The sequence below is a fragment of the Gopherus evgoodei genome, chromosome 17 (assembly GCF_007399415.2).
Source record: "Gopherus evgoodei ecotype Sinaloan lineage chromosome 17, rGopEvg1_v1.p, whole genome shotgun sequence".
Classification (NCBI taxonomy): Eukaryota; Metazoa; Chordata; order Testudines; family Testudinidae; genus Gopherus; species Gopherus evgoodei.
In genome coordinates this window covers 24,115,559-24,130,810 of record NC_044338.1, presented here as the reverse complement: position 1 = coordinate 24,130,810, position 15,252 = coordinate 24,115,559, and the positions used below count along the sequence as shown (strand labels likewise).

At 51.8% G+C, this 15,252-nt stretch overlaps 1 protein-coding gene across 1 annotated transcript; it reads right to left on the bottom strand.

The window, feature by feature from the left end:
- Positions 1 to 2,244: 2,244 nt before the first annotated feature.
- On the bottom strand, positions 2,245 to 14,917 carry LOC115636543 (fibrinogen-like protein 1-like protein). The gene is made up of 4 exons (XM_030536772.1): positions 14,789 to 14,917; positions 12,625 to 12,762; positions 8,432 to 8,494; positions 2,245 to 3,282 (listed from the first exon to the last, which is right to left on the bottom strand). The coding sequence occupies exons 1-4, from the start codon at positions 14,790 to 14,792 to the stop codon at positions 2,654 to 2,656; spliced, it is 834 nt and encodes a 277-aa protein (XP_030392632.1). The 5' UTR covers positions 14,793 to 14,917; the 3' UTR covers positions 2,245 to 2,653.
- Between the last annotated feature and the right edge of the window lie 335 nt (positions 14,918 to 15,252).

Below are 15,252 nucleotides of genomic sequence, written 5' to 3'. Positions count from 1 at the left end.
GCTAAAGTGACCTCGCTCAGTTCAGTCTCGAAGGGGGGAGAGATGTGACTAAGTGAGACTGTTCTTAATGTTTCCTCTGAATACTATGTGGATGCCTCTGTTTCCCCTATGCATTTCTTGAGTCTCCAGTGTGCATAAATGGCCGACACTCTGTATCCTGGCAACAAATGGCTGGGGCCCTTCCCCCCTGCAAGAGGATAGCTAAAGGCGAACAAAGAGATCAGGTGACCTCCTGGCCCAGGAAAGAGACAAAGGCCAGAAAGGATGGGTTGGAGGGGGTTTGAGTTTGGAGCTGGCTGAGAATGGAAAGTGAGGGCAGAGGGGATGGTCTGCCTTGCTGGGCCCCAGAATGGACCTGGCTGAGGGGTCTGGTCCTCTGTATCTACAAGCTCTGTTTTAGACCATGTTCCTGTCATTGAATAAACCTCTGTTTTACTGGCTGGCTAAGAGTCATGTCTGATTGTGAAGCAAAGTGGGAGTGCAGGACCCTCTGGCTTCCCCAGGACCCCGCCAGGGTGGACTCACTGTGGGAAGCGCACGGAGGGGCAGAGGATGCTGAATGCTCCAAGGTCAGACCCAGAAGGTGAAGCCGTGTGAGCTTCTTGCCCTGGAGACAGTCTGCTCCAGAGGAGAGGAGGCTCCCCAAAGTCCTGACTGACTTTGTGGGGAGCAGTTCCAGAGCATCGCCCGGGGACTCCGTGACAAACTGGGCTCAGGCTCACACTGGGGGCAGGGGGAGGGGCAGCACTGAGACAAGACATTTCCCTGGGGGAGGCAGACAGATCTGGAAGGCAAACTGGGACCAGGCTGGGTCTGAGAGCACCTGGGCTTGCTATGCAATGTAAGCTGGGTCTGTCTGATCCCGTAACAGGAGGGAGACCCAGCTAAGGGCCTGTCTAATGTAGCTTGTAGGGACGAGACTAGTTGTGTCAGCTGTTTGGTGTTTGGAAACCATTCTCTCTGGTGCTTCGTTCCATCTGCTAATAAACCTGCTCGTTTCAGGGAGGCTGTTGGTCACTGGTCTCCGAAGAGAGGACCAAGCCCGTGCCTGAATCGCAGTCAGCAATGAGCAGTTGGCAGAGCTGGGAGCTGTATCAAGATCCTGGTCTGAGAGTGGGAGAATGGCAGGACTCCACCCCAGCCAGCGAGGGCAGGAGGCCGGACAGCGGAGGGCTCACTCAGAGAGCCCAGCAAGAGGACACTCAGCCATGTCACTCTGCTGTATATGCTACTGTAGCAACAAGCCCCGATTCTCTCCCACCATGTTCCTTGTGGCATCAGTGACAGCTCTGGTGCCAAGCAGGCGGTAAATGCTACAAACGCCAACATTCCAATCCCTGGTGGGAGCGTGGAGGTTTCAGACTGGGCAGCGCTTTGCCCAGGTGTGAATGATGACACAGGAGACAAGCAGGGGAGAACCAGGTACTGTGTGCAGGGGCCTGACACTCAGTTCTACACCTCCTCCATGAGCCAGGGGTCCTGGCTCTCCCAATGTCTGACTGGGGATGGGAACCTGGGCTTCCTCACTGACTTTGTCTCCCCATCTGGATTACAGTGCTGGGCAGCCTGGCAGCATGATCTGCCTCCATCCGCAGAGCAAGGACGGCGAATAGAGAGGTATGAACTGGGAATGGCAATATCTAGAAATGCCAGTTTATTGGCAGCTCCAGGGGCTGGGTGGGGAGCATTTTGAGGAAGTGGCAAAGTCTGAATATGCCTCAGCTGAGAGCATCAGCCCCCCTGTGTCAGCAACGTCCCCCTGAGCCTTTCTAGGGTCCCTGTGCTCCTGAGTCCCCAGGCAGCAACAGTGGCCAGGAACATTTCCTTTCTCTTTGCCTGGCCCAGAGATCACATCCCTCCTGTCAGATTTGGACCTTGCCACGTTCACGCCCACCCTCACCATCTCAAGCACAACACCATAATGTGTGACTATCCTTCTCTCTCTCACTAAGAAGAGGATTTTCCAATGTGAAAACCCTTTAATAAATGTCCTGCACTGCGACACATCTCTCGTGTTTAAACTCAGTCACCTGGATTTAATTTCCTTATTTGGATATTTTAGTTTTTATGTATTAATTGCCATTGCACTGCAGTCCCAAAGATCTGTCCTTGGGAATGACTTCTCTAGCTAGGTTAGACTGGGTGAGCCTCTCGACACGTGGAATGGATATCTGCCAATTGGAGAGAACTTTTGGAAATGCGATTTTATTCTGAAGCTTCAACACCCACTACAGAAGAGACACAGAGTGTGAGAGAATTCTTCAGCCTTTATGGCCTCCTGTTTCTGGTGACCTCTAGGGGTGCTCGTTCAATCTAATGAACAATCACGGCAGGGTTGAGCGTGTTTTCTCCACCACACCACATGCTTGGAAACAACAATTTTTGCAGACAATTGTTCTGATTTTTAATATAATTAAAATGAATCAACCCAAAGCCCAAAGGGGAAGGGCCCAGCACAGAAGAGCTCAGAAAGTCTGCAGGGAGGGAGAGGAGAAGGAAAAGTGGCCCCATTTCCTTGGTAACCCGGGTACCTTCCCCAGCAAGGCCTGTGAGGGCGGGCAGGAGGTTTGGCCATGACACACTCTGACCCTTTCTATCCCTTCGTGGAGCAGGGGTTGGCCTCACTGCAGACAGAAGGGTGGGAAAGGGGTGACTAACAGTAAGATGCTGGTTTGATGAGGATGGCAGAGGCTTGGCAGTTCCCACTACAGAAACTACCCCAACGGATGCTTCCTTTGATGTTCAGTTGAGCAGAATAACAAGCTGAGTACCACCAGCCCCCACCATAGCTAGATGCACAGTTCCCACTGTAAGTGTCCTGATCCAGGTCTTTAGTGGAGAACTTCATGTTGTCATGAACGGTGTTAGGATTGTTTGGGGCCATGGCGTCCCCTGCAGTCCCCGTGTAAGAGCCCAGCCTCAGCCTGTAGCCGTTGGACTCGTCTTCCAGACCGAAGAGGTTGTAGTCTGCGTATTTCATGGTGCCGGATGAATCGTGGATGACAAACCTGACCTGGTAGACCTTCTGCTTGGCGATCCGATAGATGTACTCCGTCCCCAGCCAGTAGTCATCCTGCACGTTGCCAAAGCCGTACTTGTAGGTGCTCCAGGACTCAGCCCAGGTGATCTGCGTGTTGCGCTGGTTCCGCTGGAGGACCGTCCAGCCCCCGGCTGTTTCGTTCATGTCACAGTACACCACGAGCTGGTGCAGTCCTGTGGGCTGGATGAGGTAGATGCCGCTGAGGCTGCCTGAGGGGATCTCACTGCAGTCCTTGGGCCAGGCTGATGGCAGGAGAGAGAGGCTAATTTAACCATATCCCCTGACGCTAGACGCCAAAGCATTCAACAGGGCCATAACCAGGGCGAGGCAAGTGGGGCAGCCAACTAGGTTGCAAAATCACGGGGCCATAAAAGTGGGGTCATCATGGGGGGCACGTGGGGTTGTGTGTCCCACCAGATTTCAGCCTTCCCTTTAGCACAGAGATTTTCAAACTGGGAGGCATGTCCTCCCAGCATGCCCCCCCAGTTTGAAAACTATCACCTCCTGCTAGGAGCTGGCAGATTGGGAGCTTGGCCTGGCCTGGTCTGGCCCACCCCAAACACTTTGACTGCATGTGGCCCCCTGAGTTTGGATTCTCTCCTGAGAGGTGGCTAAGCTTCCATCAGCTGCAAGGGCTTGGGGGCTCTCCAGTTACTTAACACTAGAATCCAGAGCAGCCAGGAATAGTAATAGTGGAAGTGTGCTCAGAAATGCTGCCCCACCCCTTTGCTCCACAATTTCAGCCCTCAGAGTGCAGCTGCAAGGAAGTACATAACATAAAGGAGCAGAAATGAATCAAATATAAATTAATGAGACTAAAGTCCTATTTTTTTTTATTTTTTTTGCTTGGTGTCTTCTTGCATTTCTTTAACCTCCTTTCCTCTGCAGCGTGACACCATTTACTTCCTTATTTCTGGGCTTTGTCTTTTCTCTCTCCTATTCCTCTTTCCCCAGACTGGTGAAGTATTCATTATCAGTCCTCTTATTCATTTAACCCCTTTCTGGTTAGCAGATAATTCACAAACCAACCCTGCATTTTGTTCATGGTTTTGCAGTTCCCAAGTACATGTCAGATGCTTTCAGCCAATGAGGCATTTGCAAACTATTCACTTTGGCTGTCACATAAGACAGGCCATACTGGGTCAGACTAAAGGTCCGTTTAGCCCAGTATCCTGTCTGCTGACAATGGTCTTCCACCATGCTCCAGAGGGAATAAACAGAACAGGCAATTATCAAGTGATCCATCACCTGTTGCCCATTCCCAGCTTCTGGCAAACAGAGGTAGGGACACCATCCCTGCCCATCCTGGTAATAGCCATTGATGGACTGATCCTCCAGGAACTTATGTTCATTTTTTGTTATTTATGGTGTGTGATTTTGTTACTCATGGTGTGGGACTGGTCACCTACATCACAGATTAGATGTCTGAAACAGCAAATAATGAGCCAGGCGCCCTATAGCAGTTCACTCACGTTAAAAGCTGAGCTGCTGTGTCTTCACTGGTATTTTAAGCTGAATTAGCTAATGTGAATCAGCTCCCCCAAATTATGAACACCTCACCATAGTCACGCCCGTTCAGGGCTGTCCTTCCCCATGTTACTGTACCCTCTCCCTCACTCTACTTCTTTTCGCTCCCTGTGGTCTCACCTCTCTGCCCCCCTTGCTCCCACCTGGATGCCATCAGCTCTTCACATTCCAGCCCAGCTCCCTTGCTCCTACTGACATAGGTGGTGCGTTAAACCTCACACCTCCACGGGGGGGGCAGTGATGGATTGCGGCACAGGACCCCTGGGTCTGTGCCCAGGGACCCCGTCCAATTTGGGGCCCTGGAAAAATCTCCCCCCTGTTATGGTGCCAGGACTGGAGGAGCTCTCACTCCCTGCTGCGACCCTGGGGCCATGGTGGGGGAGGGCAGTACAGAGCTTTTGTGGTCTCAGGGCTGTAGTGTGGGGGTGGGCAGAAAGGAGCGAGTAGGGGCAGGGCCTCGGCGGGAAGAGATGAAGTGGGGAAGGAACAGGGGCAGGGCCACAGGGGAAGGAGCAGAATAGGGTGAGGCCATGGACAGGGGAATGGCCATTGGGTGGTGCCATGGTCCCATCCGGGGCTGAGCCCTGCAGTGGGGCCTGGCTGGAGTGGGAGCCTATGCCTGTGACACAGCTTTCTCCAAGGGCTAACTGGTGTGGTGGTGCTAAGCTCTGGGCTTGTCTGCAGGGCTGGGAGTGGAGGAGGACAGGCAGATCCAGTCCCCGGTCTCCTCCGGCCTCAAAGAACTGGTACCTGTGGCAGCAGCAAGAGCCCCTGGGGTGCTGTGCTCCACCCTGGACAGACAGTGCAGGCTCCTTTGTGGGCCTCTGGTACCTATGCAGCCGGGCAGAGGCTGGGGGCCCTCCGTACGCCCAGAGGAAGGTGCGGTATTTGGGCGCCTGTGTTTGTGAAGCTCTTCATGAGCCATGGACAGTGCTGTGTGAGTGTGATGTTATCAGTAATGCTCCGAGTGACTCCGTGTGCTGGGCTGCTGGCTTGCTCCCAGGAGATGCCCCCTACAATGGGCCTAAGCCAGCCAGATGGGGTATTCTGCCCTTTGCCAGCCCTGTGCAGCCTGATGCTAGCTGAATAGGGCTATCTCCAGTTCTTCTGGGCTCTCAGCTAGGAGCTGGTGCACTGAGCAGACAGATGTCCCACAGTGCATAGGCGGCAGGTTTGTATAATTTTTGGTGGTGCCCAAAATGGTGGTGCCCCCTGTCATAAACATATAGCTAAGGGTTAATGTCTCTTTCACCTGAAGCACCTGACCAGAGGACCAATCAGGAAACCAGATTTTTTTCAACTCTGGGTGGAGGGAAGTTTGTGTCTGAGTCTTTGTTTTCTGTCTGCCTGCTTTCTCTGAGCTTTGGAGAAGTAGTTTCTACTTTTAATCTTCTGTTTCTAAGTGTAAGGACCAAGAGATCAGATAGTAAGTTATATGGTTTCTTTTCTTTGGTATTTGCATGAATATAAGTGCTGGAGTGCTTTGATTTGTATTCTTTTTGAATAAGGCTGTTTATTCAATATTCTTTTAAGCAATTGACCCTGTATTTCGTCACCTTAATACAGAGAGACCATTTGTATGTATTTTTCTTTCTTTTTATATAAAGCTTTCTTTTAAGACCTGTTGGAGTTTTTCTTTACTTCAGGGAAATTGAGTCTATACTCACCAGGGAATTGGTGGGAGGAAGAAATCAGGGGGAGATCTATGTGTGTGTTAAATTTGCTAGCCTGATTTTGCATTTCCTCTGGGTGAAGAGGAAAGTGCTTTTTGTTTCCAGGACTGGGAACAGAGAGGGGGAGTCACTCTGTTTGGATTCACAGAGCTTGTGTCTGTGTATCTCTCCAGGAGCACCTGGAGGGGGGAAGGGAAAAAGGATTATTTCCCTTTGTTGTGAGACTCAAGGGATTTGGGTCTTGGGGTCCCCAGGGAAGGTTTTTCAGGGGGACCAGAGTGCCCCAAAACACTCTAATTTTTTGGGTGGTGGCAGCAAGTACCAGGTCCAAGCTGGTAACTAAGCTTGGAGGTTTTCATGCTAACCCCCATATTTTGGACACTAAGGTCCAAATCTGGGACTAAGGTTATGACACCCCCCCACCCTCCCGCTCCCACCCTGTAAGCCGATATAAAATGAAACTACAACGCGTCGGCACCACAAGATTACAAGGATCAATTAAAAGTGGAAAGTCAGAAGCAGCACTTGCCTGCTTCAATATACGGTGTTATATTTTGTTGCACCTGTTGTGACAAAGTGGGAATGTTCTTAATGTTTTCTCTGAATATTATGTGGGTGCCTCAGTTTCACCTGCAAGGTGCCAGCTGAAGGTGTTGGGGACAAAGAGATCAGGTGGCCTCCTTGTCCGGAAGAGACACAAAGGCTAGAGGAAGGAGTATCAGTTTGGAGCTGGCTGGGGAAATGGGGAGAGGCCCAGAACTTGGGTCTAGGCTCCCCACCCTCCAAGATGGATCTGACTGAGGGGTCCTGTTGTCTGTACCTACAAGCTCTGTTTTAGACTGTGATCCTGTCATCTAATAAATCTGTTTTACCGGCTGGCTGAGAGTCATGTATGACTGCAGAGTTGGGGTGCAGGGACCTCTGGTTGCCCCAGGACCTGCCTGGGCAGACTCGCTGTGGAAAGTGCACAGTGTGGAAGGGGATGCTGAATGCTCCGAGGTCAGACCCAGGCGAGTGTAAGCTTCTTGCCCTGGAGACAGTCTGCTCAGAGAGAGGAGGCTCCCCCACAGTCCTGACTGGCTTTGTATGGAGTAGTTCCAAAGCATCCCAGCATCCCCTTCCACACCATGCGCTTCCCGGAAGTCCGCACAGGCACTGACACTCCCTCCTCTGGCCTGTGTCTCTTTTCCAGGCATTAGGAGGCCACCTGATCTCTCTGTTCTCCAACACCTTCACCTTGCAAGAGAGCGGCCCAGGCCATCAGTTGCCCGGAGACAGGGTTTCGGCCATTCTCTGTGCAGACTGCATCACACTGGCCCTCTAGGGCTCTACAACAATCACACCCCCTTATCCCACCACCTAGGTCCTTGAGAAATGCATAGGAGAAGTTGAGGCACCCACACAGTATTCAGAGAAACATTTGTAACACCTGTATACTTTAAAGGGTGTAAAATAATCAAGTATTGTGCTAAACACAATGATACTCCCAACTGACCACCAAATTTAAGTTGCACATTTTTCCCCTCAAGTGAGGGCTCTGGGGATGAGGGGTTCACAGTGCAGGAGGGTGCTCAGGGTTGGGGTGCTGGGGGCACAGGCTCTGGGGTGGGGCAGGGCTGGGGATAAGGAACTTGGGATGGGGACAGGCTGCCCCAGGGCTAGGGCCAGAGAGGACTCCCCCCTTTACTGGCAGCAGCAAGGTCCAGGGCAGGGACCCCTCCTCTCCCCACCCCACCCCCCGGCCGCACACTCACTCTGCACCACAGTCACTGCCCATGCTCCTAGGGACTCTCTCAGGTCCAGAAAGCCCACTCGCCTCCCCTATGGTGGGTACCGGGGTGGGGGGGGGTTGCCATCACTTGTGGCCTCCCCTGCTGCTGCCCGTGGGTGCTGGGGGGCGGGGGAGAGAGCTCCCAAGCACATGTGTGCCTCCTTCCCCCTCCTCTCCCCCCCTGCTCCAAGAGGCTGCCTGCTGCTGATCTCTATCGCCTTGGGCAAAAGCAGCACAAACAAGGGCGAGAGGCACTGGCTGTTTTCTTTCAGGCAGGGAAGCTCCGAGGTGGGGGCAGGGCCAGGGGAGAAACCCAGCTCCAAATGTTGGTGGAGCACAGCCCTCAGCCTTGAGTAGTCCTGGTGCTCGAGCACCTTGAGCCCATATAACCTGCCGCCCCTGCCACAATGAGATGCTTACCACGTCCTGCCGGTAGTGGGGTGTCATTGGCTCGCTTCCGCCGGCTGTGGCCCAGACTGTGCACTGTATGGGCGAGAACAGAGCAGAGATGTCAGACCCTATTCCAGCCCCAGGGAAGAGGTTTATCTGATGGTCAGTATCACTGTGCTCAGATAACTATGGCCACTTCTTTACTTCTTATCTTTCTCCTCAATCCTTTGTGACTCCTGACCGTTTAGCTGATGCCCTATCAGATAAACCTGCGTGGAACTGTCTCAGGCTCCCACCCTCAGCTGCTACTCAGCCAAGGGTAGCTCTGCTTCAGCCTCATACCCAGGCTGTTGCTTCCCTTGCTATGAGTGATTTGTGCCATCCAGGAACTGGCTCCACTGTACCAGACATTTTTATCCTCAGCGGGACCCAAACAGGATGCACAGTGGCAAGGTAGCGTGTGAAGGAACATGGATTCAGTGCATCAGGGTATCAGTGCCAGTCGGCAGTGCCGAGAATGGCAGGAACTAGAGCATGGAGAGGCACCACGAAACAAAAAGATTCTTAGAGGAGTGTCCTGTCGTGAGCTGACGTTCTCTGGGACAGTGTGTGCTATACGGACAGAGATGAAACAACTGGAGAACAGCTGCAGCATCTGCTATTTCATAGCCTGGTGGAGAAGCTGAGGTTTATTGTGACCTTCCTTTGCTGGTGCCTGAAGCCGGCCCTGATGGAAAGAAACGTGAAGGAAAAGGGATTACGGGCTCTGGGCAGGGGAGCAGAGGTCAGAGGGGCAGGTGTGGAGTGAAGCTGAGGGGAAGAGATTCTGAGGGAGGAGTTGGAGAAAATGGCCAATCAGCACAGAGCAGAGAAAGTCACCAAAATGGCGAAAAGTTCTCTGGCTGTCCAGCGGTCGCTGCTTTGGTGGCTGTGCACAAGGCAGGAGGAATGTAAGTGCAGCCACGGGAGATACTGTAATTACATTGCTACCGGCCTAGGCTACCTTGTCGTTTCGTTGCCTAGTTTTATATTATGACTTTGGGGGTTTACAGGAAATTTAAAATTCTGACCATTCATTCTCATTCGGGGTGAAAGGAAACTGTCCAAGGGAAGGGGGGTGACTCACTCAAGAGTTCAACAGATCCTTTGTTGCTGCCTAAGCCATTGTCCTTTGTTCCTGTGAGGCTGGGCTGGGTCTGTCCCATACATGCCCTGAGGAGGTGTGAACTGCCCCTCTGCTCTTGGAGAGTTTTAGCCTAGGCCTGTTTTAAGCCATGAGGACACATTTTCAGCCTCATAACTATATACATGAAATTACAACCTGTAACTTTACTATAACATCACTATAAGAACAATGCGTAGTGCATCATGAGCCTTCCGAAGACACCCGACATGACAAACTTTACATTGGATACCACACAAGCATATTATAAGGATGAATATGGGGGTATAAGGTGTTCCCCCGAGATACAGAGTGTCACACCTGCCCTCTTAATTTACTGCAAGAGGGTTAGTCACTGACTATCTGGCTAGATTGTGGGACTCAATGGGTAGTGATCAACAGCTCAATGTCTAGTTGGCAGCTGGTATCAAGAGTAGCAGGGCTTTCCCTAGGCATACACAGCATACGCGGCTGCCTGGGGCACCTGACAATTTGGGGCAGCACCCTTGCTGGAAACCTCTCGTCTCTAGACCCTCCCCTGCGCTGGGCTGGCAGGCTTCCCCCCGACCCTAACCCTCCCTCACTCCTCAACTGGCTGGTGAGGGCTCCAGCCTCCAGCTCTGCCGAGTCCGACCCAGCCTCGGGAGCCCAGAGTGGTGCAGCCCAGCGCCACCCAGAGCGGAGTTCCTCCCTACACCCTGCCTGCCTGGGGGGGCAGGCGGGGCCAGGACAGGAGGAGCAAAACTCTCAAGGGGGGATTTAAAGTGACAGTGCACTCACTGTCTCTCACACTTCCCGAACACACAGTCTCTCTCGCACACAGACTGGCTTTCACACCCACGTACACTCTGCATCTCATGAGTCACAGTCCCCCAAAACAGATTGTCTCACACACACAGACACAGCCTCACACTCCCCAACACACACTCAGTCACAGTCTCACACACACGCACACAGAGTCTCTCTCTCTGTCTTGCTCAGCGCACTGGCTCTCTCTCACACACACATATACACACACATACACTCTGTCACACACACACAGTCACGCACACACACACATTTGTATTATTGTTGTTGTTATTACTGCTTGGTACTTCCTGTCAAAATGCTGATGGTGAGCCAGGAGTGGCTGGGGCTGCAGAAAGGCCATGGGCTCTGGCAAGATGCAGCCTCCATGTGACAGTTTGAGTCACTGCTGCAGCGTCTGCGGCGTTGGGTGTCAGCAATGGGGGGGGGGTGTTTCTGGGAGTCCCTGTGCAGGGGTGGTGGCTGTGCCCCCTCAACACACTGGGGTCAGTGGAGCCGGCTGGGGACTGCCTTCACTGGGGCATAGGGGCACCAGTTTAATGATACTGCTTAGGGCCCCATAAATCCTAAGGACGGCCCTGTGTGTGCTATACAGACAGAGATGAAATAATCGGAGAACAGCTGCAGCATCTGCTATTTCTCTTCCACCAGTAATGGTGAGAAGATTGTCTGAAGGGTGGAGCAGGGCACTGGTGGAGGAGAAGGGAGAGCTGGAAGGGAAATAAAGAGAGAACATTTCTAGGATGGGATCAAAGGTAAATCCATGGAGGATTTCAAAAATATGGGGGTTGCTATTTCAACTGGCTCCTGAAATGAATGGGAATCTGGTGGAGTTGTTTGAGGTGTCAGTGATTCATGCCAGAAGGGCGGGCATCACCATTGTGCATGTGCAGGAGTCTGGAGAGCTAGAACCTGGAGTGATTTATTAATTATATTATTGCTGTAGTGCCTAATGCCAAGTCAAGGAGTATGGACCCGTACACAAACAGAGTAGAGTGGATGGTCCCTGTCCCGAAGAGCTGACTATCCAGATAGACCTGCCAGATACAGCGTGGTGAAGGTGTAGAACCCACCAGCACCAGCAGAGGGCGCAACGAGATGGCAGCAAACAGCATGGTAGTGCCAGAGTTTTGGGCGGGTGAATTTAGTTCAGAGGGGCTCAGTTAATGGAAAGAAACGTGAAGGAAAAGGGATTAGGGTCCCTGGGCAGGGGAGCAGATGTCAGAGGGGCAGGTGTGGAGTGAGGCTGAGGGGAAGAGATTCTGAGGGAGGGGTTGGAGCAAATGGCCAATCAGCATAGGGCAGAGAAAGTCACCAAAACAGCAAAAAGTTCTCTGGCTGTCCAGCAGTCACTGCTTTGGTGGCTGTGCACGAGGCAGGAGGAATGCAAGGTGCGGCCACGGGAGATACTGTACTTACATTGCTATCGGCCTAGGCTACCTCGTCATTTCATTGCCTAGTTTGTATTATGACAATGGGGGTTTCCAGGAAATTTTAAATTCTGACTTTTCATTCCCATTCAGGGTGAAAGGAATTTTCAAAATGTCAGAATTTCCTTCCCACCTGCTCTGCTGTGTGTGGAGTCTGAGATTGGCAGGGTCCCCCAGGGATTTGGGCAGCAGTCCCCATGAATTTTAATGAGAATTGGGCACTCAAATCCCATAGGCAGATTTGAAAATTGGTTCCCTCAGGCTGGTGGGTGCCAGGTAGACAGGTGATTGCTCTGCTCCCACTTCAGAGGTAGCCCTAACATTAGGTTCCAGAAGGGAAAGTTACCAGCAGAGCCTCTCTGAGCTGTGGCATTGTCAACGCCTGGTCCTCAATATGATTTGTATTGGGTGACCCACAGAAGGCAGGGCATTTTGGTTGGGTATTTTATGCCTCGTTTCTCTGAAAGTGGGCTGAAGACTCATGAAATGATCAGCTCCTTTCACAAAGGTTTGGGGTACTTCCTGGTATTGGATGGGTGATAAATACAGAGAACAAAGCTCTCGTGGAATTTTTGCATCCTTCCTGGCTGAAACCAGAGAATGCAAACTGAAAAAATTGTCTGAACTGCCAAATCTCAAACTGCTGGGGTTTGGTTTGAGTTGGAATGAAGGTTTGTAGAGGTTCTTACTGGATCTGAACTGCTTTGTCCCTCTCTAACAATAACACCTGGTCCGTCTTGCTCATGTTCTGTCTGTGTGGAGGGTCTGGGACTCCAGGACCTCAGAAGAGCAGTGTTTAAGGACAGCAGAGATAAATTGCATACCAGGCATAGGATCCCCTGGGCTGAGGTTCAGAATTTTATCTGAAGTTCCATTGAAGATATTCAGGTTTTCTATTTCCAGGGTGAGAACTGTGACTGACAGGGCCAGCAGGCAGGTGAGGAGCAGGAGGTGCTGGGCAGCTGAAAAAAGGAAGAGATTGAGTGACACTAGAAATACAAACCCTCCCTTCAAGGAACTGAGAATCACAACTGACCCAGCTCCACCAAAGTTACACCAGACTCACCGACTGGAAAAATCCACAGGGTACACTAGTGCTTCGAGAGCCAACAACAGTGAAAAATTCTTAACCCAGAACAAAAGCGAACAGCATCAGGAACAAACCTTCCTCACCAAGTCACGTGGTTACAAGCAGAGCCTGTAGAGAGAGTTTGCAAGGCCCTACAGGTGGGTAGCTCTTCTGCATTGCCCTGGCTCTCCACAGCATGGACTGGAACTAGGGGTGCTGGCTTTCAGAGACTGGTGTTGAGAAGGCACCTGGGCATAGTCCAAACTGCAGATTAAGGATAAACGTTCCCCTTATGGAGCAAAGTGCATCATTGCTATTGCAGGAAAGCAGGTTGTGTTTGTATTTTCCTGAAAGGGGCTTAGCTACTGCAAGGATGGGTGAGGGATAAGAACCTAGCTCAATAGATAGAACCAGAAAGCATTAGGCAAAAGCCCACCAAACGGCCCAGCACGTGACCCTCAAGAAACGTGTGGCATGACCCATAACACACAGCACTAGCCATAACAACCACACACAGGGAAGTCACGGCACTTGGCATCCCTGCTGCATACATCCCTGTCCTGCAAGGAACTGACGGCATTCTACCAGGAGCAAAACAACGAGGAGTCCTTCTGGTACCTTAGAGACTAACAAATGTATTGGGCGTAAGCTTTCGTGGGCTAAACCCCACTTCGTCAGATGCTTGAAGTGGAAAATACAGGAGCAGGTATAAATACATGAAAGGACGGGAGTTGCCTTACCAAGTGTGAGGTCAGTCTAACGAGCCAATTCACTTAAGAGCAGGATATCAAAGGAGGAAAGATAACTTTTGAAGTGGACAGTGACAGCTGCTCTGGTTTTATGGTTTATAGGCTGGCTGAGCTGTTCTTTCCCTTCGACTGTTAAATGCAGTTACTAACACTTGTATCTTAGTATTTAATGCTACTGTGGAGTTCTCCTCCTCGTCCGTTTAGAGCTTCTATTTCCACGTTTTAGTGCTGTCTGTGTGAATACAAATAAAGCCGTGTACAGCAGAGTGGCTCCCATATGTCCCAAACTGCAGGAAAACCTTGATGCTGGGGCCTCTCTCCTGTGAGAGGAGAATGTGTCTCACCATAGCAGGCTCAGACACTTTCTCGCTGCCTTCCTGCTAGCACCTGGGAGCTCTCCCCCGATTAACGGAGCCGGCTGCACGCGGAGGAGAGCTTCCTGAGGGCCGGGCTGGGGAAACCCTCAAACGGGGACTGTCCCTTCTAGGCAGGGTTGGTTTGTCTAGTAGTGCAGCATTGCCTGCACTAGACTCCTCCCTAGGAGAGACTCATTTTGCGTGAGCTACTGTTTAGTTTTCACTCTCACACACTTGTAGCTATTCACCTACTCTGAGCCATTCCTTAGGCCAGGAAAGGTTGGTGGACGTTAGTGATACTGGTAACTCAGTGCACAAGCCAATACAGCGAGGGGCTCTTCCCCGTTCATGATTTCCCTGGAAGGAAGGGCCACCCCCGGGGCGGAGCAGTGCGCACATGCATGGCAAGGGGCACAGAGTGGGCAGTTAAATAGCTGCACTGCCCATTTGCTGCCACTCCGCTATTTCCTAGAAGGGCAGGAAACACAGCAAGTTACTGATTAATTTGGAGTTTGTCAAACAGGCCCTCCGGCACTCCAGACTCGTGTACAAAGATTATAAAGCAATATGCTCCCAACTCCCCCAGCTGCCCTCAAGAGCACCAGCTGTCATAGGCACACAGAGGCTGTGGCATGTGAAGTGTTGTTCCGGGGAGAGGCTGAGGCCCTGGGAGCAGAAATAGCAGGGGTCAGAGACACCCTAGGAAAGCAAGGTGCCAGGAGAGGAGCAGCAGCTTTCTCGGACATGCGGGTGCATACAGCAGTGCAGAGGGGAGTGGCACATTTGCTGTCCCACTGCCAGAGCCCAGACTCACCCATGCCGTCTCTGCAGGGACACACGTGGAACTGGAAGCTGCTGCAGGTACAGGCTGGGTAGAGGGATGCTCGGTCCAGTATTTATAGCTCCCTCCTGCCCCATGGGCGGGGCATTGCTGTGACCGCTCCCAGCGAGCCCTGCTTGTCCTGTTGGTGTCTGTGCTGGTGGTTTCACGGTTTATGTGCTTTGTGTCACTGTAACAGGTGACCTGAGGCACAGGCTGCTGTGGTTCTGAGGAAAGACACCGGATCAGAAGTGAAGCAATGATATTTGGGGTTATCAGGTGATTCTCTGGCACAGCTCAGGTTTGTGGCAGTCAGCGCTGAGGTGGGGCTTTCCCAGAGAATTCATATCCTTAATAGCTCTGGAAACCTCAGCCCAGTAAATAAATACTATTCAGTAAATAAAGGCTATTCACTTCCTTTCCAGAGAAACCCCCTGTGATGCTGCACTCCGTATGTT

Coding starts and splice junctions, on each gene's coding strand:
- LOC115636543 (XM_030536772.1), bottom strand. Junction 8,495..12,624: donor CCCAGGGGATCCTATGCCTG/GTATGCAATTTA, acceptor TCGCCCATACAG/TGCACAGTCTGGGCCACAGC. Junction 3,283..8,431: donor CCCACTACCGGCAGGACGTG/GTAAGCATCTCA, acceptor TCCTGCCATCAG/CCTGGCCCAAGGACTGCAGT.